General features: G+C 32.9%; 1 protein-coding gene across 6 annotated transcripts in view; it reads left to right on the top strand.

The window, feature by feature from the left end:
- The window catches only part of Smap1 (small ArfGAP 1), a 181,800-nt gene that overhangs the window by 96,965 nt on the left and 59,555 nt on the right, over positions 1–25,280 (top strand). For 3 of the 6 annotated variants that reach the window (XM_076858508.2, XM_076858512.2, XM_076858511.2), the window contains 3 exons: positions 2,541–2,616; positions 14,988–15,068; positions 21,535–21,615. In XM_076858508.2, coding sequence (XP_076714623.2) covers positions 2,541–2,616; positions 14,988–15,068; positions 21,535–21,615 — 238 coding nt within the window. The remainder of the gene's footprint in view (positions 1–2,540; positions 2,617–14,987; positions 15,069–21,534; positions 21,616–25,280) is intronic. The other 3 variants (XM_076858509.2, XM_076858513.2, XM_076858510.2) reach the window with 2 other exon arrangements.

Raw genomic sequence — 25,280 nt, 5'->3', positions numbered from 1 at the left:
TTTTTTTCTTGGGAGTAGATATTAATTTCTGGTTCAAGTGGTATCTTTAAAGAAAGGGGGAAAGTCTTAAAAAACAAATACATATTAAAAGATAAAACATGTAATAATGTTAAAAAATTTCTCAGCTTATACCAATTTTTAGTTTTGGAGGAAGGAAGATTTAGACGTGTTTACTGAATGATTTGTGATTATAGGCATGGAGAAGATTTGGGGATGTTTTGATGCTTTTATTTATTAAATCTCAAATCAGCCACTTAAACTTGAATTGTTAGTAATATATTCCTTATCTTCATACTCTGAAATATTCTCATTTTTTTTGGTTGTGTTATTAATCTACATTAATGTAGATTATATCTTAAATGGTATCTTAAAGGACATCTAGAGCCTGGAAAATGAACATAAATATTCCCTGATGCTCAATTATATTTGTTCTTTTGTTGTTGTTTTTCATTAACACATCTGTTTAAACTTGATTATGTGTAAGCCCTCTTAGTCCTTAACATAGTTGTTGCTATTCCTCTTGTACCCTGATTATGGATCCTATCTTTTAAAAGATGATTTGCCTATCAAAATACCTTTATATTGTCAATAAGAATTAAAACTTAAAATAGTACTTTGTCATATACCGTTCTTTTTTTACTACTTTACATATATAACATTTAATTCTTAAAATAATCTTGTAAGATGAGTACTAAAATGAGTATATTTGAAAGCGGATGGAACTGAGGCACAAAGTTAGGTAAAAATAGAAACTAACTTCATTTATCAAATGCTTACTGTTATGTATTATACTAAGTGATATATACACACACACATGTATCATTTAGTGTGTGTGTGTATATATATATAAATATAAGCATTTGATAAATGAAGTTAGTTTTTATTTTTAAATGTATGTGTGTATATATTGTGTATATGTATGTATGTGTGTATGTCACATACACATCAACCTTGTGAGGTGAGTATGACTATCTTTTTTATATATCTAGGAATAGGTCTGGTAGATTGGCTAAGTTCAGAGTCACAATAACTTCAAATTAAATAAGTGCCTATTGGTATCACAAATGAAGTTGTACAAATTTTCCTTTTAGCGTTGTCTAAGTTGTCTGCATAATGACAGTTTATAGACAGGTTCCCTCTATAAATTTATCATGGCTGTTTTTTGCTTTCAGCATTGAATAGAATTCAGGAGTCAATAACTACAGGCCTATGAACCAATTGCCTAATTTTTTCAATGAGTTTTTACTAAAACTCAGCTATGCCCACTTATTTTGAAGTTTCTATGGCCACTTTGTAGTTACAGAGGCAGAGTTAAGTAGTTATTAGCTCTCATACAAAACCTAAAATATTTACTATTTGGTCTTATAAGTAAAAATTTGCTAATTCCTGGGATAGTTCTTTAGGTCAACTAACATTTGGAATTTTTTACAAAAATATGAGAACCTTGTGAGACATTTTTGCTCAAAGAAGAAGGTGGACACTGAGAGCAACCAAGGACATAGTATATTCCTTAAATCACAGTCCTTCTTTGAGTGACTACCATGGAATTTAAAAAATTTCCTTTGTGATGTGCTTTGATTTTTTTTCTTAAAATAATGTTTTCTGATAAATAATTAGGAAGGTCCTAGAGAGTTTTCTTATATTAATGCTGTATTTTATTTTTATATCCTTGTAAAACAGTATGTATCAATGATATTAACTTTGACTTTAGATAATTTTTTTAAATTGCTTACTACTTAGACATTTCTTGAAAGCATTTATTATTATAAGTGAAAACCTTAATTTTAGCTTCTTGACTTCTCCCTTCCTCAACTTTGCAAGAGAAAATTTGTCCATTATTTTTGTAATACAAAAGGAATCCCATATGATACGCTAACCTGTGTATGATATAGTATGTTTAGTAGAAAAGAGCATTGTATTGGAATCACAGTATAGTATATACTCTTTCCATGTTGCTAATTCTTCATCTATGATGTGAAAATAATAGTATGTCCATTACTGAGTTGTGAGAGGAATTAACGGAAACAATATGCACAATTTACAGAATATGGTGTTTAACACATTGTGAGTATTGCCTGGGTATGAGTTTGTTTACTTATACTATAAACTCTAAATGAACCTGAATTAGTTTGGTGGTGGCAGTAGTGGAGGAATTAAAAATTATATATATATTTCTAGTTGTAAATGTACGGAATGCCTTTATTTTATGTATTTTTATGTGGTGCTAAGGATCTAATACAGAGCCTCACACATGCTAGGCAAGCACTCTGCCACTGACCTACAGCCCCAGCCCCAGTTGTTGTTCTTTCTGAAGTTGATTTGGGTGGTTTTTGTTGAATGGGAAAATTTCCTGAAAAATGTGATTTTTTTTTTTTTTTTTTTTTTTTTTAGGGGAGAAAGGAAAGAAGGTTACAGAACTTATAAGCAGAAGTAGTGTGAGAGTAAAAAATTTTAGAGGGTAGTCTTTTTGGAAAGGAATGAATAAAGAGAAATATACTTGTAACTAAACTCATGTTTTTCCTTAAGTTATCTGTTTTCAGAGCAGTAGAATTTTTCATCAGAGATAAATATGAAAAGAAGAAATACTATGATAAAAACGCTATAGCTATTACAAATGTAAGTAAAACCTTCAGCTCTAACTGATGTTTGTTGTATAGATATCAAAGTTTACCACATAGCTAAATTTATTTGTTGTAACAATATGCTAGTTATGTATGTTTAGATACTTTAAGTGTTGGAAATTTAGGGGGAGGAGTCACATAATGTTGATCTGCAAAGCAGAGCTTCTAATACAGAAAGGAGCATGTTCTGAATAAGAGTCTAATAAATGCTTATATGACATTTAACAAAGTTAATTTTATGAAAGTTTCAAAAATTATTAGGGTACTAACAGAAAAGGGAGAAAAATTTATTTTGCTAAATTCTGGGAACATATGAAAAAGAAAAAAGTTTTTCTCCAAGGTCTTTGGTGGGTCTTTTAAAACATGAAACAATTAGCCCAGTATTTTTATTAAAGCTTGACATTTTAATTGATAACTGTTGAACATTTTGGTACTTATTAGTTAAGACTTTATTATAATAATCAAATATGTATGTTAACTATTTCTTTTTATTTTTTTCTGATTAAATGTTCCCATCTCAGTTAATTATAGTTTAAAGCTAATTGCATTTATTATTAAGATATTTTTTGGCCTTTGATTTCCATATTAATAAACTATAGCTGGGTGTGGTGGCACACGCCTACAATCCCAGTGATTTGACTCGGGTGGCCGAAGCAGGAGGCCGAAGCCTCTGCAACTTAGTGAGGCCCTAAGCAACTTAGACCCTGTCTCAAAATAAAAAATAAAAGGGCTGAAGGTGTGACTCAGTGGTAAAGTACCCCTGGGTTAATTCCCCAGTACCAAAAATAAGTAAGCAAGCTATAAACTAATCTTCTGGTGAAATAAGTTTTCAGGTATTTTGTAGGCAACAGTTTTTGTTTTATTTTTGGTCCATATGGAGAAGTGATATACTAAAAAATTTAAAAACTGAAAACATTGCCTGTGAAATTTGGAAAAAGACAAGGATATCCACTCTCACCACTCCTATTCAGTATAGCACTAGAAATTCTAGCCAGAGCAATTAGGCAAGAAAAGGGATTATAAAAATAAAAATAGGAAAAGAAGGAGTCACATTATCACTGTAGATGATATGATCCTATACATAGATGATCTAAAAAGCTTCACCAGAAAACTGCTAGAGCTAATAAACAAATTCAGCAAAGTAGTAGATTAACAAATGAACATTAAAAAGCAATATCTTTTCTGTACGATACCTATCTGTTCAACATTTTGGTACTTATTTGATTATTGTAATAATCAAACATGTATGTCAACTATTTCTTTTTCTTTATAAATGATGAATCTGTTGAGAAAGAAATCTGGAAAATGTTCCATTCACAGTAGCCTCAAAAACCACCACCAACAACAACAATAACAAAAACTGGAAATAAATCTAACCAACTTTCACCATGCGACCAGAACACTGGTTTCATTAAAGAGGTTCTTGGCATAAAAGTTAACTAGTGAGATTGAAATAAACACACAGACTCAGTTACCTTTTTCTATGATCAGGTCTGAGACGGCTCCCCCTCTGGCTTCCACCTCGAACCACCCGGTAGGGCAGCAGAGATTACTCAGGGCTAACAGGAGAGAGAGAGAGAGAGAGAGAGCATGCCAGGGAGTAGCCTTTTATTGGGGAACAAGAAATTCAGGGGAGAATTCCATCCAGTGAAGGTTGAAGGGGGCAGCACTCCAAGGTCAGGGTCAGTGATTGGCCCCCGGGGTCAGTGGTCAGTCACACCCACACACGGACAGGCTCTTGCACCAGGAGAGGGTCGGGAAAGCTCCTACACAATTTAGCCAGAGCGCTTCAGACCCAAACCGGGAGTTGCCCAGTCACGTGTGAGAATGGCTCCCCACAACCAACTATAGAACACTGGAGAAAGAAATTGAAGAAGATACAAGACCTCCACTGTAAATGGATAGGCAGAATTAATATTCCTAAATGGTCATGTTATCAAGAATAATATACAGATTCAGTGCAGTACCCATCAAAATACCAGTGGTATTTTTCATAGAACTAGAAAAAAACAGATCTAAAATTCATTTAGAAGAACAAAAGACCCAGTATAGGCAAAAGCAGTTTTAAGTCAATAAAGTAATGCTGGAGACATCACAATATGACTTCAAATTATATTACAGAACTATGGTAACCAAAACTGCATGGTACGGGCATAAAAACAGATAAATAAATGTACAGAATAGAAGACAGAGACAAACCCACATAGATACAATCATTTTTCAATTATCTGATCATTGACAAAAGTGCCAGAAATATACCTTGAAGAAAATCGCCTTTTAAATTAGTGGTACTGGGAAAACCTAAATTCTTCATATATGGAATGAAACTGGATCCTCCTATCTTTCACCCTACACAAAGATAATTCAAATAACATCAAAGATCTTGGAATTAGACCAAAACCTTTGAAGAAACTGCATGAAGAAGGGGGCCAACACTTCAACATATAGTAGTAACTTTTTCTACAGGATCCTTAAAACTCAGGAAATAATGCTAAGAGTTTATAAATGAGATAGCATCAAATTAAAATGTTTCTGTACAGGGAAGAAAACAGCATGAAGAGAGAAGCTACAGAATGGGAGAAAATCTCCACTAGCTACTCTTCAAAGGAATCATATCTATAATATATAAAACACTCAAAAACCTGAGCACCAAAACAAACCCAAACAACCCAATTAATGAATGGGCAAGTGCACTAAAATAATATTTCTCAAAAGAAGAAATATAAATGACCAGCAAATATATGAAAAATGTTCAACATTGTTAGCAGTTAAGGAAATACAAACAAAACTCCACCATGATTTCATTTCACTCTAATTAGCAGCCATCAAACCCACAAATAATTATAAATGCTGTAGAGGGTATGGAGGAGAAGGAACATTTTTACATTGTTGATGGGATTGTAAGTTAGTATAATCACTTTTGGAAATCAGTATGGAATTTCCTCAAAAGACTCGGAGCAGAATGTGTCCCAACAATACCATAACACTCCTCCTTAAACTTGTCATACTGTAGTGATAAATGCATACCCAAGTATATAGCAGCACACTTCACAATAGCCAAACTCTGGAACTAGCCTGGGTGTCCATCAGTGGATGAATGGAAAAGAAAATATGGTATACATACACAGTGGCATTTTATTCTGACATAAAGAATAATGAAATTTGCAGGAAAATGGATGGAACTTGAGACCAATATATTAACCGAAATAAGTCAAACTGAGGAAGTCAAGGGTTATATATTTTCCCTCATATGGAAGCTAGAGATAACTCTGATAAAGAAGAGCTCTTTCAAGTGGCTATTAAGCTTGATGAGACTATTACTCTATATTAAATAGCTCTAAATTAGTTTGTAGCTTTTCTGTCTGATTTGTATAATTTGTCTATTTCCTCTTGTTTCATGTCTTTTTTAAGTGCTCCAGGATGTGTTACTGCTCTTAATTTATTTTCTTATTTTGAGAGTTTTGCAGTAAAGACATAAAGATGACTCTTTTCCTCTGTGTAAGGCAATAATTTTTAACCCTTTAAACCACTATACCAATATATTTCTTGCCTTTTTATAGCAAAACATTTCAATATGTTGTGACAAAATATGAAGCAATAAACTAAAAAAAGGCAGTTTTGTGCGTTTTCTAAATTCTTACCCCTCTGCTTCCCAGGCCATCTAATATGTCTGTGAACCAGTCCTCTTTCAATCCATTATATATAGTGCGAGAGAGGTTATGATAGAATCATTCCTAGGGATTTATTTATAGTTGTAGAATGTGGCTTTAACGTAATACTTTTGAGAAAGCAGAGGGGCTTATATGTTTTATTTTGATAGGAGGAGTTTGTGTATAGAACTTGCAGTGTTGAGTGCTCCCTGGCACTGTAAACATGAGTTATAGAAGAAGGCTTAAAGGAGAGGGACAAAAACAAAGGAAAGTATGTAGAAATATTTTTGTACTAGAAGAAATGTTTACTGATTTATAGTGTCAAACTAGAAAAGATTTTATGTGTGTGTGTGTCCTATAACTACATGATCCTGGGCACAAACTTGGTCACTTTGTCCTCATTCATTATCAACCCTCATTACACTCTTTCCAGAGATTTGTGTTAATCTCCTTTTGAAATTAGATCTAGAATGACAGAAATTAACTGTTGAAATCCCCTTGGAATGTTCCTTTGTTTATGTTTTCATTTAATCAGGCAACATTAGTGAGTATGTACTACGTGCAGGGCACTGACATTGATTTAATTGTTGCTCCAAGTAGCTTACTTTCAAACACTTTCAGCATGTCATGGACATGTACAGTGAACTGTATTCTAAAGAAGAATGGAGTAATTGTTGTTACCAAAGAGTAAAAGTGCTAAAAAAACAGAATGTACAAAGTATATATAACTACTGTTTATATATAAACTACTGTTTATTTCCACTAGAATAATTCTTAAAGGAATTATATTTGAGATTATCCTCAATAGGGAAGTAGAATTTCAGCAAAGAGAAAATGGGCTGGTATGTAAGAAGGAAATGTTGACAATGCAGGAAAGACTTTCCAGTCTGAAGGGACATTTTCTCCCGTCTCTGCCAAAGTGAGGTGAGTAAGGAGAGCCTGGGGATATTATTTGGTGCTTAGGGTTTGGTGAGTAATCCATAAGATTGTTCTGTTTAGTAAGTGTGATAGAGGGCTTATCAGGAAGAGGTAGATGAGGAAGAGAAAATAAATACATGAGGAGGTAAATTTCAAAAAACAAATAGGATTATATGGAGAACCTGAATCCCAGATTGCTCAGGATTTTGCACTTTTTTTTAAAAGAGATTGGTTATTATATTAATTTTATTTCCTACTTCATAATTTACTGGAAATTTGATGACTTAATACAATTTATTATCTTACAATTTCTGTAGGTTGAGTCTGAGCATGGGTCATGGCTTTCTCTGCTTAGAATATTACTAGCATCTATGTACATCAAACAAACCATTCTCAATTTCAAGAGTCAAATAGACCACAATACAATAATACTGGGGGACTTTAACACACTTCTCCCACCACTGGACAGATCTTCTAAACAAAAACTAAATAAGGAAACTGTAGAACTGAATAATACAATCAATAATTTAGACTTACCAAACATATACAGAGTATTTCATCCATCAATGAGAGAATATACTTTCTTCTCAGCAGCACATGGATCCTTCTCTACAATAGACCATATCTTATGCCACAAAGCAACTCTTAGTAACTACAAAAAAACAGAGCTAATACCCTATATTCTATCAGAATATAATGGGATGAAATTAGAAATCAACAATAAAACTAAAAATAAAATACAAGCTACTGTAATACATGGAGACTAAATAATACACAATTGAATGATGAATGGATAGTAGAAGAAATCAAGGATGAAATAAAAAATTTCTTAAAGGTAAATGAGAACACTAATACAACATATCAAAATCTCTGGGACACTATGAAGACAGTAATAAGAGGAAAGTTTATTGCATTGAGCACATTAAAAGAATAAAAAGTCAATAAATAAATGACCTAACACTATATCTCAAAGCCCTAAAAAAAGAAGAACAAATCTACACCAAAAGCAGTAGAAGACGGGAAATAATTAAAATCAGAGCTGAAATCAGTGAAATTAGAACAAAAGAAACAATTGAAAAAATTAACAACAAAAAGTTGGTTCTTTGGAAAAATAAATAATTAACCCCTGGCCGTGCTAATGAAGAGAAAAAGAAAATTCAAATTACTAAAATATAAGATGAAGAAGGAAATATCACAATGGACATATCTGAAATACAAAAGATAATTAGAAGCTATTTTGAAAATTTATATTCTAATAAAGTAGAAAATATCGAAGACATTGACAAATTTCTAGAGACATATGACCTACCCATACTGAATGAGGAGGTCATACATGATTTAAATAGATCATTTTCAAGTAATGAAATAGAAAACGCCATCAAAAGCCTACCAATCAAGAAAAGCCCAGGACCAGATGGATTCTCAGCCAAGTTCCACAAGATTTTCAAAGAAGAATTGACACCAGTGCTCCTCAAAGTATTCCATGAAACAGGAAAGGAGGGAACCCTTCCATACTCATTTTACAAGGCTAATGTCATCCTGATACCAAAACCAGACAAAGGACACATCAAGGAAAGAAAACTTCAGACCAGTATCCTTGATGAACGTAGATGTAGAAATTCTTGATAAAATTCTGGCAAACTGCATACAAAAACATATTAAGAAGATAGTGCACCACCATCAAGTAGGATTCATCCCAGGGAGGAAGGATTGGTTCAACACACTGAAATCAATAAACGTAATTGATTTATTACGTTTAGAATATGAACACAAGAATCATATGATCATCTTAATAGATGCAGAAAAAGCATTTGACAAAAAAAAAAAAAAGCACACCTTCATGTTCAAAACACTAGAAAAACTAGGGATAGTAGGAACATACCTCAACATCATAAAAGCTATGTATACTAAACCCAAGGCTGGTATCATTCTACATGGAGAAAAATTGAATGCATTCCCTCTAAGAACTGGAACAACACCTCTTTCACCACTTCTATTCAACATCATCCTTGAAACTCTAGCTATAGCAATTAGAAAAAAGAAAGAATTAAAGGGACACAAATAAGTAAAGAAGAGCTCAAACTATCATTATTTCCTGATGACATAATTTTATACCTAGAAGATCCAAAAAATTCCACCAGAAAACTTCTAGAACTAATAAATGAATTCAGCAAAGTAGCAGGATATAAAATCAACTGCATTCCTATACATCAGCAGTGAATCCACTGAAAGAGAAATTAGGAAAACTACTCCATTCACAGTAGCCTCAAAAACAAAACAAAACAAAACAAAACAAAAACAAAAACCCTGGGAATCAATCTAACAAAAGAGGTGAAAGACCTCTACAATGAAAATTATAGAACGCTAACGAAAGAAATTGAAGAAAACCTCAGAGAAAACCATGCTCCTAGATAGGTAGAATTAATATTGTCAAAATGGCCATAGTACCAAAAGCATTATACAGATTTAATGCAATTCCTACTAAAATCCCAATGACGTTCTTCATAGAAATAGAAAAACAATCAGGAAATTTATTTGGAAAAATAAGAGACCCAGAATAGCTAAAACAATCCTTAGCAAGAAAAGTGAAGCAGGAGGCATCACGATATCAGACCTTAAACTATACTACAGAGTTATAGTAACAAAAATAGCATAGTATTGGCACCAAAATAGACTTTAGACCAGTGGTACAGAATAGAGGACACAAAGACAAACCCACATGAATATGATTATCTCATACACTAGACAGGGTGCCAAAAACATTGACTGGAGAAAAAATATCCTGTTCAACAAATGGTGCTGGCAAAACTGGAAATCCATATGTAGAAAAATGAAATTAAACCTCTATTTCTCACCCCGCACAAAAATCTACTCAAAGTGGTTCAAAGACTTAGGCACTAGAACAAAGAACGGCTAATAGAAGAAAAAATAGGCCCAAATCTTTACCACATAAGCCTAGGATCTGACTTCCTTAACAAGACTCCCAAGCGCAAGAAGTAAAATCAAGAATCAATAAATGGGATGGATTTAAATTAAAAAGCTTCTTTTCAGCAAAGGAAACAATAACGTGAGGAGAAAATCATTACCACTTACACCTCCAATAAAGCATTAATCTCAAGGATATATGAAGAGCTCAAAAATCTTAACACCAAAAAAACAAATAACCCAATCAATAAATGGGCTAAGGAACTGAACAGACACTTCACAGAAGAAGAAATACAATCAATCAATCAAATATATGAAAAAGTGTTCAACATCTCTAGCAATTAGAGAAATGCAAATCAAAATTACTCTTAAGATTTCATCTCTTGTCAGAATGGCAATCATCAAGAATATAGGCAACAATAAATGTTGGCGAGGATGTGGTGAAAAAGGTACACTCATACATTGCTGTTGGACTACAAATTAATGCAACCACTGTGGAAAAACAGTATGGAGATTCCTCAGAAAATATCCCACTCTTTGGTTTATACTTAAAGGACTTAAAATCAGGGTAGTATAGTGACACAGCCACACCAATGTTTATAGCAGCTTAATTCACAATAGCTAGACGATGGAACCAACCTAGATGTCCCTCAATAGAGAAATGGATAAAGAAAATGTGGTATATACACTCAGTGGAATATTACTCAGCTTTAAAGAGGAGTGAAATTATGGCATTTGCCAGTAAATGGTTGGAGTTGGAAAATATCATGCTAAGCTAAATAAGCCAATCCCAGAAAACCACGGGCTGAATGTTTTCTCTAATATGTGGATGCTAATTCACAGTAAGGTTGTGGGAGGGGACACTAGGGAAGAATAGCATTACCTTAGATTAGGTAGAGGGAAGTGACGGGAGGAGATTTGGGGATAGGAAGGATAGAATGAAATAGACATTATTAATATATATATATATATATATATATATTATATATATAGCTACATGACCAATATGATTCTGCAACATGTACACTCAGAAAATTCTATGAGAAATTATATCCCATCTATGTATGATATATCAAAGTGCATAAATGCATTCTACTGTCATGTATAACTTAACGAAAACAAAACTTTTTTTTTAATTTAATATATTAAGACAGGCTTCTTCCACATGTTTAGTAGCCATGTTTACTTGGTTAAGTTTATCAAAGTCTTTTAATACTCCTAATAATGGTGAGTTTAATTGATAGGTCTTTCATATGATTATTTGTTAATTTATTAAATGTTTTTAGCTTTTGTGTAAAAAGACATCCCAGAAGTGTAAATGACATTAGAAATCTTTTTATTCGGGGAGGTGGGGTGAGGATACTGGGAATTGACCAGGAGTGCTTTACCATTGAGTTACATCCCCAGTTCTTTTTATTTTTTATTTTGTGACTGGGTGTCAAGTTGCTGAGTCTTGCCTCAAACTTGCCATCCTCTTGCCTCAGCCTCCCAGGTCACTGAGATTACAGGTATGCGCACTGTGCCTGGCCAAAAATCCTTTTTTTAAAAAAAAACAAAATGATTTCTAGACTTCTGAAAAGCTTCAGTTTCACTTTGCATATTTTCTCATGGATGGAAGGATGGGCAGGAGAAAGGTAGGGAAGAAAAGGACTTTTAAACATGACTACTAAATTTACTGACATAACCAAGTCCCTGAAAATTTTTCTAAGTCTTTTCCTCTATCCATATGAAAGTGTGAAAATTCAGTAGAATGGAAATTAATATCTAGTTAAAATAAATACTAAGTTTGAAAATAAATCTACATAATTTATAAGGGATTTAAGAAAAGTATCTTAGCAAGCCAGTGAACTTCCACAGGACAATGACAACTGCAGAGATTGAGTCTTCCTCTAATTCTCCCTCTGAAATTCTCTCTTCCTCCTCTTTTCCTATAACAGTCAGAAACATTTATTGAGACCGATTGGTTGACAATTGCTAAAAATAGTGAGCATACTAGAAATGTCTTCCTCAGAGAACTTAATTGGATAGAGAATATTAATAAATAATCAGACTTTCCAGGACAGTATTGATAACTTTTATAATATGGTAATATTACAGAAGCTATTTGGGAACACATATAAAGGGTCTGTGTAACTCAGTCTGAAGGTGTCAAATAATCATTTGAATATTTCCTGGAGGGGGCAGTGTCACCTCAAAATTGAAGGATGAGTAGGGACTAATAGAAGGTGTTGGTATTTCAAACAGTGGGAACAGTAAAAGCAATGACTGTTGGAGTCATGAGATGTAGACTAGAGACCTGAGACCCCCCCAAACAGAGTATATCCCAGGCAGGGAAGGGAGTAGGGAGAACTAGGTAGGTGTGGCCTGTTTAAGGAGTTTGTAATTTGACTTTCTATAATGTATGTAAACTGTTTAAGATTTCTAAGCTGAGAATATGATAAAATTTGCATTTCAAAATGATGAAGTATGGAGAATGGGTTTGGCAAAGAATAAGAATTGGAGTGGGGGGACTTATTAGGACTAATTCAGGAGATGGATAGTGGCAATTTCATACTAGGGTGGTAAGAAGCAGATAGTTTTGAGAGATTTAGAAAGTCCCCGGAGCACCTAGTTTTTGTTGCCTCTGTATTTCCTTTTAATCTTTGCCATCCTTTTGTCTCTCTTCCACTTATACTTGTAGTGCTTCTTATTTTCAGTTGCCAATATGTTCAGCTCTGTTTCTTTATTCCTTGCTCACACAATGTATTTTACCCTGCTCATTGACTTTTTAAAAATCAACTTTATTGAGATATAATTTATAGAAAATAAAATGCATATATTTTAATGGTTGGCAAATTAAAAAACCACTACCACCATAATCAGGTAAAGAACTTTTGCATCATTCCAAAAGGCTCTTTTGGGCCCCTTGTTAATAATCATCTTCTACCCCAACTCAGATAAACCATTGATTTGCTTTTTATCACAGTAGGTTACATTTTCTTTTCTAGAGTTTCACATGAATAGTACAAAACACTATGTGTTCTTCTATGTCTGACTTCTTTCTTTCTGAAGTTCCACCCTGCTTTTGTATGTGCTCTTAATTCATTTCTTTTTTAATGGCAAATAGTATATTATAATTTGTTGATATGCTTATAGGATTTTTCATTGTCTTTCTTACTGAACAGGTTTCTCTTCTTATCTGGAACATTGTATTTTCTCCCTCTTCCATTTTTTTTTTGCATTAAAATGTTTGTTAAATTACTACTAATAATATTTATTGACTAAAGATTTTATATTTCTATTTCTTAGTTTTGAGATTGGCCAAGTCAGTTTATCATCTTCTCAAAAACAGAACAGTTTTACAATGAAATTATCTTATTTTCTAAAGACTGGTAATTCTTGATGGTCATTGTATTTTATTTATTTATTTATTTATGTTTATACTGAGGATTGAATCCAAGAGGTGCTTTACAACTGAGCTATGCCCCAGCCCTTTATAATTTTGAGACAGGGTCTCACAAAGTTGGTGAGTCTGACCTTGAATTTACAATCCTCCTGCCTCAGCCTCCTGAGTCATGGGAATTATAGGCATGTGCCATTGTGTCCGGAACCTTTCATATTTTTATGTTGTGGTTTTACATGAGTTTGAGGAAAAGGGGCTTTATGTTGCAAGTTTGAGAAAAAGGAGCTTTATAATGCATGTTATGATATTTTAAATTATTGCTTTTTAATTTCTTGTTTTTTATGTAAACTTTCAGTTAAAGATCTCTAGTAAGTGAATATCCAGTAGGACAAATCATCTTTAAGCCAGTCTCTAATGCAATTTTGACCTTTTTAAAATGAAAGATCCTTGTATTGTGTACTACTTTTATATAAATGTGCTTTAGTAGTAATTAAATAGATAGTTTATGTAGTTATAACAGAGCCAAAACTGTGCAGGAAAAAAATATCCTGAACTAACCTAACAAGGAGATTGAAGGAGGACTTGTCATCTTGCAGTGTTATTTTGACATTATATAATGACCTATCTGTACTATCACCTTAAAAATTCCACACAGGCATATGATAGGGTAATATAGAGATGTCACTTTTATGGCTCCAAAGATGTATTATGCATTTTGTAAACGTATTTTAGTTATATTTTGGCAGTAAAAGAGAGCAAGAAGATAATGCTTTCATTAAAGTGATTAACTATGCATGTAGAAATTGGGTAGGAAGATGTGTGAAAAAGCTTTTGGATGAAACACTTTTTCGTGTATAAATTACCTCCACTGCATTTATAACTGTCTCATAATGTTTTGGGGTAATTCAGCAAGTATAGCACTGGAAATGGTATTTGCATGCTAATCTTAAAGAAGCAAGTATATAAATTGGTTTGTAATAAGTCTGTCTGTTGTTCAGTTGTTAAATTACATTAGTCCAGTCTTTTCTTCCAGCCTTTCTTTTTTACCTGTTTTCTTAAATCATTGATTAAAAATTTTAATCTTTCAGCTGTTTTTATTTTTCATTCTTTAAAGCTATCAGTTAAAAACAAAGTTATTTTCACTGTCCTACTTGGGACAATGTTCATGCTTCAGCACATTAGCTTTCAATAGTAATATTGACTGAAAGTGAACTATCAGAGAGGTTTAATTATTTTCACCAATTTTTGGTGTGATCTAATCTGAGTACATTTAAATTTTATAGTCTAGTGAAATCAGCTTTAAATAATACACTATTCTATACTATTTCCTTTAAGAATTTCACATGGAAATTTTAAAAAAGCAGTATTTCCTTTTTTTATGCATGTTTTCCCTTTTAACATGCTTCTGTATCTCAGAAATAAATGAGTCAGTCTTTTGCCTGTCAATTCTGATCACTTTTTTTTTCCTGACTTTTTATCTGCACTTTGCAGATTTCCTCTTCTGATGCTCCTCTTCAGCCTTTGGTATCTTCTCCTTCTCTGCAAGTTGCTGTTGAGAAAAACAAATTGGAGGTATGGTAGTGTTTTAACCATCTGCATTATGTGTTATTCAGTGATAAATGAACTTTCTTTAACAATTTGCCATAATTTAAGAGCACTACAATAGCTTTTTTTTTTTTTAATTTTGAATGATCCACAGTACTAATTGTGTTTTTAAAAGCAACAATTTCTTCAGTTTTTTTTTTTTTTTTATGCCACAGGTATAATTAAAGGGTTTTAGTCCATATTTAATTTCAAGGTTACTGATTTATTGGGCCATAAATATATCTAAACAGTAGTTAAGCAATTAGTTTTTTGTTGTTATTACTATCTTACACTTTAAGGAACTGTTTGATCTGTGTTTCTGTTATTATAAGTACTTGAAAAAAAATTAATATCAAAAATTTTTTGAAGCAGTGGCAACCATTATATAGATAAAATGTATGTAATTTGGGTTTATTAGTTTAGAATAATCATTATTAGAATACATTTTGAATGGGGGTATTGGGTACATGGTATCATCACTATGCATTTTTAAAGCATGCCCTAAAATATTTGAGAATTGTAATTTCCTTTGATTCTTAACCTTTTTTCTTTTGTTACATTGGCCTGAATTAATTAGTTTGGGGGGACTTCTTTCAGCTATCATTTTTCTAGTGTCTATTCCTTGATAAATGGCATGCTAGATATGAGGGATATAAAGGCAAGCAAAACAATATACAGCCCCTGCACACAAGGAGTTTACAATCTAATGAAGGAAAATAGCTGTACAGCAGTTTATTGTGCAATATAATCAGTTTAGTGATTGAGGAAAACTCACTGTGCTGCTGTTAATACAGGAGGCGTGCTTTTGATGCATCTTATACTCTGAATACATTTCAAGATATAAGGATTAGGAGAAATTCCAAATAGAGAGAGAAAGCACCTTGTTAAAAAGTTTATGGGTAAAGTATAGTGCTTGAGGAGTTGCAAGGTGAATGGCATAGCTGCAGTAACAGCAAGATAGAGAAGTGTGAGAACTTTCTTAAAAGCCTGCTTAAAGGATTTGGTGTTCATTCTGAAGACCCAGGCACTTTAATGATGACTTCTGAGGAGTGACAGGATCAGATTTTCATGTTATAACACTACTCTACTGGCTTCATGGGGACTGAGATTTTGGTGATGGGTGACTAAAAGGCTTGAGAACCAAGATTTATCCAGGAATAAAATGATGGAGGCATGTGGTAAATGAGGATAGAGATGAAAAGGAGAGCATAGTTTTGTGAGATATTAAGGTAGAATCTTTGGAGTTTAGTAATTGATGAATCATTGAGGTGCTTTGGAAAGCTTGTGACTCAGTGTCTGGCTTGAGCCCCTCTCCATAGATGATGATACTGTTTAGTGAGATAAGGATATAAGTTGAAGGGAATAAATAAGTTTGAGGAGAAAGGAGAAGGAAATGAATTAAAAGTTGAATATACGGAGTATGAAGTAACTGTGGAATATGCAGATGATTGGACATACAGGTCTACAGCTGAGATTTATGGTGGTGGGGAGACCAAGACCCCAACCCCAGCCAGTATGTTGAGTGACAGGAGGAAAACCAAGAGAATAGAAAGTTGGGAACATTTGAATCTATGAGTTATTAGCTGAGCAAGGGAAATTCATGAACTTATGAGGGATGGTTTTAGAGCACAAAGTACAGGGTTGGAAGTAGATAGACTGGGTTATTTGAGTATTATAGGTGGCTTAGGTCAGTAGGCAGTCTTGAGGAAACAAGCACTTTAGGAGTTTTTGGGTTGCCTTGAGAAAGTGGAAAGATGCCAAAAGGCGGGTTTGGCCCTGTGAAAATTTTCCCTGAAGATATTTCTAATAGGGAAAGAAGGTGAAATCCCTGGATTGCACTTTGTGTATATATGCATATTACTGGGGAGTGAATCCATGGACACGCTACCACTGTGCTACATCCCCATCCCTTTTTTTTTTTTTTTTTTTAAAGAGAGAGTGAGAGAGGGAGAGAGAGAGAGAGAATTTTTAATATTTATTTTTTTTAGTCTTCAGCGGGCACAACATCTTTGTTTGTATGTGGTGCTGAGGATCGAACCCGGGCCGCACGCATGCCAGGCCAGCGGGCTACCACTTGAGCCACATCCCCAGCCCCCCCATCCCTTTTTAATTTTTATTTTGAGACAGGTTCTTACTAAGTTGCCCAGGCTGGACTACAGCTTGTGATCCTTCTGCCTCATCCTACCAGGTTGCTGGGATTGAAGGCACGTGTTACTATAGGATTATGCTTTTATGTGTGGTTCCTGCTTCTGGGTCTCAGAAAGCAGTGATCTTATTTGATCTCAAAAATCTAATGTCTATAGCTTAGGTAGTCCATTTAGAATGTCTTTTCATGCTTTTTCTCATAATTTTAAAATTATATTTTGTTTGTATTTTATCTTGTTATTATAGTGTTACTATGTAAGCTAATAAGTAAGTGTACAAGTATAGTAGAGAATATATGCTCATACTTTTAAAGATAGTATCTAATCAAAATTTGGCACCCATGTTTTCAACTCAATAACTTAAGTATAGTTTGATTATGATGAACCCAATATGTACTTTTTTTCTGTCTTTTAGGACTCTAGAATATTTATCCATTTTCTTGAACAGGAGGTCTGTCATTTCGCTATATAATTCTTATGTGTACCAACCAAATTTCAGGAACTACTATTTTACAATACCAAAACCTGCTGTATTTTATTCTTTGAGAGAAAATAGAACTTCTTAGGTTCTAAAAGGCTTCTTTGATCTTTTAGCAGCTATTGATTCTATAGTGGGTTAAATTGTATTATCTGAGTTTAGAGTCCATTCTGTTACTGTTACTTCAAACCCTGTGTTATAGTACCACATCTAGAATCAGAGTAGATGACAACCATATTTCGATGGCTGAAATTCCAGTGTTTAAAAGCATAAATCATGTTCTTCCTCTATTAAATGTAGCTAGCTAATTTGATTTATTTTTGGTGATTTCATATGTGCCTGCCAGTTGCAGTGTTTAGGAATTCTTTCCTACTCATCATAATGCCTTCCTTGAAAATTTTTACCAAAGATTGAATATCTTTTGAATAGAAATTTATTTCTCATATTTTCGAAGGCTATAAAAAAGTAGAAGCTCAAGGCTTCAGGACACTATATGTCTTGTGCAACCCCACTTCCTTAGTCATAGAATGCACCTTCTCACTGTGGCCTATTATGGTGAAAATGGGCAAGAGATCTCTCCAGGGCCTCTTTTATAAGAGTGCTAATCCTAGACAGGAGTACTCCACCCTCATGATCTAATCACCTATGAAAGGCCTCACCTATTAATTCCATCATATTGGAGATTTATTTTCAATGTAAGAATTTTGGGGTGAGCACAGATTTTCAGACCATATCAAAACTAACATCTATGAGAGGTTATGTAGCTATCTGTCCTCAATATACTAGTGATAATGTGTTTTTCAATTGCTTGCCTCACCAAACTTTGCTAATAATGTATAGAAAACATCTTGTAATATATGAAGTGAAGGTTGTTGTTGTTGTTGTTGTTATCTTTTCTGGAACTGGGGATTGAACCTAGGGCTTTGCAAATGCGAGGCAAACACTTTGCACGGCAAACACTTTGCACTGTGCTACATCCCACCCCAAGATAATGTTACTTACCTCATAAAGTTATTGTGAGGACTAAGTCAAAACAGCACCTGGCACGTAGTAAGGGTTCAGTGAATATTAACTGTTGTGGTAAGGAGTAACAATAACAAGAGTAGCAAAAGCTCCACTGAACCACGTTGAGTAGAGAGACTTGAATGTTTGGAGTCTCTAGTCCCTTATCCTAAAGGGATGCTGATCAGCTGTGTTGCTTCAGGCACCACTTTTCTAAGATTTCATTTCTTCATTTGTAAGAGGACAATAATGACAGTAACTAAATGGTTTTCATAAAAATTAAACTAAGTAATAAGGAAGCACTTAATAGGTGGTAATTGTGTTTTGGAAATGAATGTTTTGATTTGGGTTGGGATTGATCACCAATAAGTAATGTTTCTAGTTATCCTCAAAGGCTCACATCTTCCTTATTTTAGTACCTGAAGTCCAGGTACTTGAGCAGATATGAAAATATGTTTTTAGAAATATATTCAACTTTCTAGATGGTCTTTTGTCCTATGTTAATATCCTTTATGTTCGTGACAAAATATCAGTTTTTTAAAAAATATATTTTTAGTTGTAAATGTACACAATACCTTTATTTTATTTATTTGTTATATGTGGTGTTGAAGATTGAACCTAGTGCCTCACATGTGCTAGGCAAGTGCTCTATCACTGCCTACACTCCAGTCTCAAAATGCCAGTTTTGATATTCTTATCTGGTAGTTAAAGAATATAGATTGTTTTTACGCTTTAGCACTTTAAGTATTCAGAAAGTTCAGCTTTATGTTAACTTTTATTTCATTCCTGAAAAGCATTATTGAAACAGATGTTTTATAGAACCTTAGTCTAAAAGAACCTCAGAATATAAACTCTTTTTATATAGGTTCTGGAAGTTCTAATCATATATTTATTCTCCTTTCACTACAAAGTTGTACACCCATGCTGTTTGTTAGTGTAAGTTTTAGTTCAAATGCTATCACTGATTTGTGAAATACTATTACACTCATTGCTCTTTATTAAGAACCAATAAAAGAAAAGAGAAATGCTTTAGAATTTTCTTGCTGTTCGTAAATTTGAGTTGAAGACATTGTATATTCATGTCATAAGATCTTCGCTAGTCTTTTAAACTTTGGGATAAGGACCAAGGGTTTTTCATTCCTTTTTTTTATATCATTACAGCAAATACTAAAGTTACAGTGTCTCATATTTGTGTAGTGTTTTACAGTTTACAGAGTTCTGTTTTTGAGGGTTTTAGTGTCTTTTTTCTTTTTAATATTGAAATGCACATTAAATATGTGTCTGTTTTAATGAATACTTAAAAATACTTATAAAGCTGTGAAACTATCACTGTGCCACTGCATAAACTGAACATTGTTAACATTTCAAAATCTTCCATGTTACCTTCCTTTTTAAATCTCATCCTTTCTCCCATGGGTAATTAGCATCCTGACTTTTTATAGTTACTGTCATTGTCATCATTATCATCATTATCATCACACCTTTGCTTTTCATCATAATTTTATACTGGTGTACATATTCCCAAATAATGTAGTTTTTTGGTTCTGGTACCATAACCACTTTTTATCCATTCATCTGTTGATGGGCATCTAGGTTGGTTCCATAGTTTAGCTATTGTGAATTGAGTTGCTATAAACATCAATGTGTCTGTGTTATTGTAGTATGCTGTTTTTAAGTCCTTTGGGTATAAACTGAGGAGTGGGATAGCTGGGTCAATGGTGGTTCCATTCCAAGTTTTCTGAGGAATCTCCATACTGCTTTCCATAGTGGTTACAACACTTTGCAGTCGCATGAGCAATGTATGAGTATACCTTTCCCCCCACATTCTTGGTAACATTTATTGTTGCTTTTTATTCTTGATAGTTGCCATTCTGACTGGAGAGAGATGGAATCTCTCTCCAGTGTAGTTTTGATTTGCGTTTCTCTAATTGCTAGGGATGTTGAACATTTTTTAATATATTTGTTGATGGATTGTATTTCTTCATCAGTTTTATCTTTTTATATTTGGTGCAAGAAACTAAGGCATATTTTAGTACGCAGATGTAGCAGTCATTCAGTTTTAGGTTTCCAGTCATTTCTTCCTTGAAATGCTACAAAAAATGCTCTTTGTCTAATCTTTTTTCACTTTTTTTGGCATTTTATGTCCCTTAACATTTGTCATTATTGTTTTTGATCCTTAATTTTAAAATGTTTCATCCTTTCTAGAAATGCAAATTGTGATCATCATGATTCCATTATCGTTTACCTTAACTGCTGGTCTCTATGTACTATCTTTATCATTTTTTTCTGCAAGAGAATAATAATATTTGCTATTTTGAAAACTAAAAACCTGTAATAATGGCCTGAATATATTTTGTACTTTTTTAAACAATTATAGTGATTTTATACTGTTACCCTTGTGGTTATCCATTATAATTTGTCTTCACTCATGTGAAAAGGAGGTCTGTTTCATCAATTAGTTTATCTTTGCTTGTTCAAAATTCAACATTATGGTTGCTGTCTGGAAGCACATCCTTATGGAAGGATGTAGTGAGAATTTATTGAATGGATTTTGCATTTGTTTAAAATAAATATCATGAACTTCTGTCATATCAAATGTACTAAATTGTCTCACTTATATTTTAATTTTTGGAGAGATACTCAGTATTGAGTTATCAACACATAATTTCAGTGAGAATATAAATTTGCTGTATTTTATATTTCAATAGTACTTAGGTATTGTAAACATTGAATATTTTCACATGATAATTCAAACTAATAAAATAAAAAAAGAATTAAAAGTGGCCATGCTTAAAAAATAAACTTATCAAAACTTTGGGCTATGTTTTAGAAAGAAAAAGAAAAAAAGAAGGAAGAGAAAAAGAGAGAAAAGGAGCCAGAAAAGCCTACAAAACCACTTACAACTGAAAAGGTAAAATTCCTTTAAAAAAAAAAAAAACTATTAATATTACCATCTTATTTATATACTTATATTAATGACCCTCTAGATATTTATGATATGCAAATAATTTGTTTTCCTTTAAGTAATTGTTCAATGAATACTGTGTGGTAAGCATATCCTCCTGACTTGTCCTGTATGATTTATAATCTACTATAAATGTGTGTATAGATCATCTTACACACAAGTGTAAGGACAAGTATTCTCTCATGAATGATGTACAGAATGGTGGTTTTTGTTGCTTTTGTTTTTGTTTTGATACAAGGTATTGCTATGTTGCCCAGGCCAGCCTTGACTTTTGATCCTTCTACCTCAGCCTCCTGAATAGCTGGGATTACGGGCATGCGCCATCACACTTGGCTTGGGAATGTTTTCATACACACCTTCAGTGGAAATTTAGAAAATGAAGAGGTCATAGCTGAAGGGACTTCCAGGAAAGATCTTATGCTTCATAACATTTGAATTAGATCTAAAAGTGTAGGAAGGATTAAGATGGAAGACAAAAGAGTATATTAGTTTAAGAGAATAGCCTGATAATTTCTATATTTTACATAAATTCATCTCAATATTAAATGTTACAGAAAATATAGCTTCATTTATAATAGTTTTTTTTAAAAGTGGAATAAGGTTGAAATAATTGAAGAAAAACAACCTTCTATTTTACTGTTTATCATAAAACTTTCAGAGAAAAAGAAGACATTGCTATTATAAAATGATGTGCTCAATTGTATTGATGGGCTGAGATAAAAGTGCTCAGCACCATACCTCAAGTTGGCACAGTTCATTGATAGCAAATTTGCTATGAATGATGATAATTTGAACTGAAAGAAATTCGCCAATTTGATTACGAATTGCCCTTCTGTTCAGAATTCCAATGGCTAATATAGCCTGTCATAGTCACAACTTTATCTAGATATAGGATTTCAACAATAGTTCAGAAAAGAAAAAAGAATGCTACAGAGACATTCTGTTTCTTTGACTTGTAACTTTTAAGACCAAAAGAAGGAACACAAAAGAGATAATATAATCACATTTTATGTCTCACAAAAAACTATACATTTTCTCTACCAGCCAGATATTATGATAATTTATATGAAACATGAATCATGCATAAAATAGGTGTCTTTACCTCCAGTAAGAATTAATACTATTGAGGCTATTGTAAATGGGGTAGGTTTCAAAAATAAAAAATAAAAAAAAAAGAATAGCCTGAAAATAGACATGGAAACTGGAAATAGATGGAAGTATGTTTGTAAATGGAAGTATATTTAAAAAAAAAAAACACAAACAAACAAAACAAAAGAAAGAGATGTTTGATGGCTGGAGTTGTAGCCAGTGGTAGAGCACTTGCCTAGCATGTACGAGACCCTTGGTTCAATCTCCAGCACCACAAAGAAGAAAAAAAAAACAGTGAGTTTGAAAAAAGGTATATGTTTATTTATAAAAAGTAGTGAAAAATAAGGCCAGAATGATGAGTTGAACCCACATTGTAGATGTTTGTTTTTTGAGGGGAGGAAAGGCCATGGGAGCACTCCAGATTCTAAAGCAGGTGAAGTAACAAATCTGGAAGGGTTTTTTTGGAAGATCATTTTGGCAGTAGTGTGCAGGATAGATGTGATAGGCATACTAGAGGTACGAAGATCATTATATTTTTGCAAAGGACCTGATTATATAATTATGGTGGGTTGGCTCTGAATGCATTTCATCATATAAACCTAAAGCATGGTAAGAGAATTGTTCATAAAGGCAGCATCCTTGATGTTAGTTGTTTAAATTTTAAAATCAACTTGAGACCTATTATAATACCACAAAGTACATCCATTTACAGTGCAGAAATATATAGCAGTTCTTTCTTTGTCATTTATTGGAACAATCTCTCAAAAAGTTATCAACAAGTCTTCAACATTGAAGAGATATTAAGTACCCTGAGAATCTTAGTTCCTTTATGTGACAATTGAAGCCATTTATCATCTGACCCTTCCTCTGCTTCTGTTTCATTTTTCATACCATTTAGACTCTTCCACTGTCACCTAACTATATTTTCCATGTGTGTTAAATTGTTTTGCCAAGAACATCCTTTTCTTTCCCTACCTCTCCTTAAACTTCCTTATTTCACCTTTTTCATAAAGTCAATTAGACATCCCAACTAGATACACTTTTTCTTTTCCTCAAACTTCTGTAGACATTGCTATGCACTTGATTTTATTACTTGTTACCTTCTTTTACTGCTTTATGTTATTAGATAAATTCCTTATCTAACACAGATGAGTAGGTATTTTGTTTCCTTAAATCATTTATTAGTCAGGTGGAGCTAAGTCCTGTGTTTCCTTAGGTTTGTGTTAAATACATGTAAATGGATTCATTGTTGCTTTTTATTTTATAATTCCTTTTGGTGTCTTGATTCCAAGGTCCTGCAGAAAGATTAATAAATTATTATTTAATGATAAGTAATTAATTAAATTCTAAAGACTATTGAACTATTTTGCTATGTGGAATCCCTTGAAATATGTTTTTAAAATACTTTTTCAGTTAAAGTTTGTTTGAATATCATTATTATTGTTTTAGTGATAGTTTACTGAATTAAATTCTTACCTTTCACCATGTTAAATTTAGGTGTTAACGAATTTAATACTTTTTTTATTGGTTGTTCAAAACATTACAAAGCTCTTGACATCATATTTCATACATTAGATTCAAGTTGATTATAACCTGTTGACTGATTAAGTAGCATTAACTCTTCTATGGTAACTTTAACGCACATCAGTAAGAAGCTGTGAGTGAAATCACTAATTTCATATTTGATTACAAAGTAATTTTGAACTAACTATAAGGTTTTATTTTTTGTTTCTAAAACTTAGAAATTTTAAAATAGTTTGTATAATGCCTTATTGTTATATGTGGTAAGATATAAAATCTAATTCCTTTTTAAAACATCATCTTTATTCCTCCATTATTTTTAAAAAAAAGTATTTCACCATTAAAATATGGTAAGCATCTGATGTAGTGACCTTATGTGTTTGTAGCCTTACATTGTAAATAATCACCTTATGTTGTTTGCTGTGATAGTGGGCCCCAACAATTACTTCAGAGTATAGTCTCTCTATCACAATCCTGAGGCATACAGGGTATGTGAACAGTGAGAAATCTAACACTTCACATTTACTGTTTTCTTTTAGCCATAGGTTTTATTAAACCATGTTCATGCCTCATCTGTTTCTCTTGCTTACCCTGCAAAGATTAACCCTCCTGCTGCTGATGGTGTAGGCCTTGCTAAGAGAAAAATCATATAGAGGAAAATACTTTACTTCCTATTAAAATTTTGCAAACAAATAGTGCAGAATATGTAAGAAAAACCATACATTTAAAAGTATCATAGTGGAGAAACTAGAAGAACAGTAGCACAAATGAAGAAGCTTTATTTAACAAATAGGTATTTTTCTTGATAGTCTTCCTGAGGTGATGTTTCCAGGAGGCATAAATAATCCACAGAGAAGAAATTGGTATAATAGTAGTTAAACTAGTAATAAGAATAATCCAAATAATCAGAATAATATCCTTATCATTAAGATTTGGCTTTATTGGCAATCTGCTGTATGCCAGGAACTGTGCTACATATACAACTTACATCACAGTTACAT

Source organism: Callospermophilus lateralis, chromosome 6, assembly GCF_048772815.1.
Source record: "Callospermophilus lateralis isolate mCalLat2 chromosome 6, mCalLat2.hap1, whole genome shotgun sequence".
Lineage (NCBI taxonomy): Eukaryota > Metazoa > Chordata > Mammalia > Rodentia > Sciuridae > Callospermophilus > Callospermophilus lateralis.
This window is presented reverse-complemented; position numbering and strand designations above follow the sequence as displayed.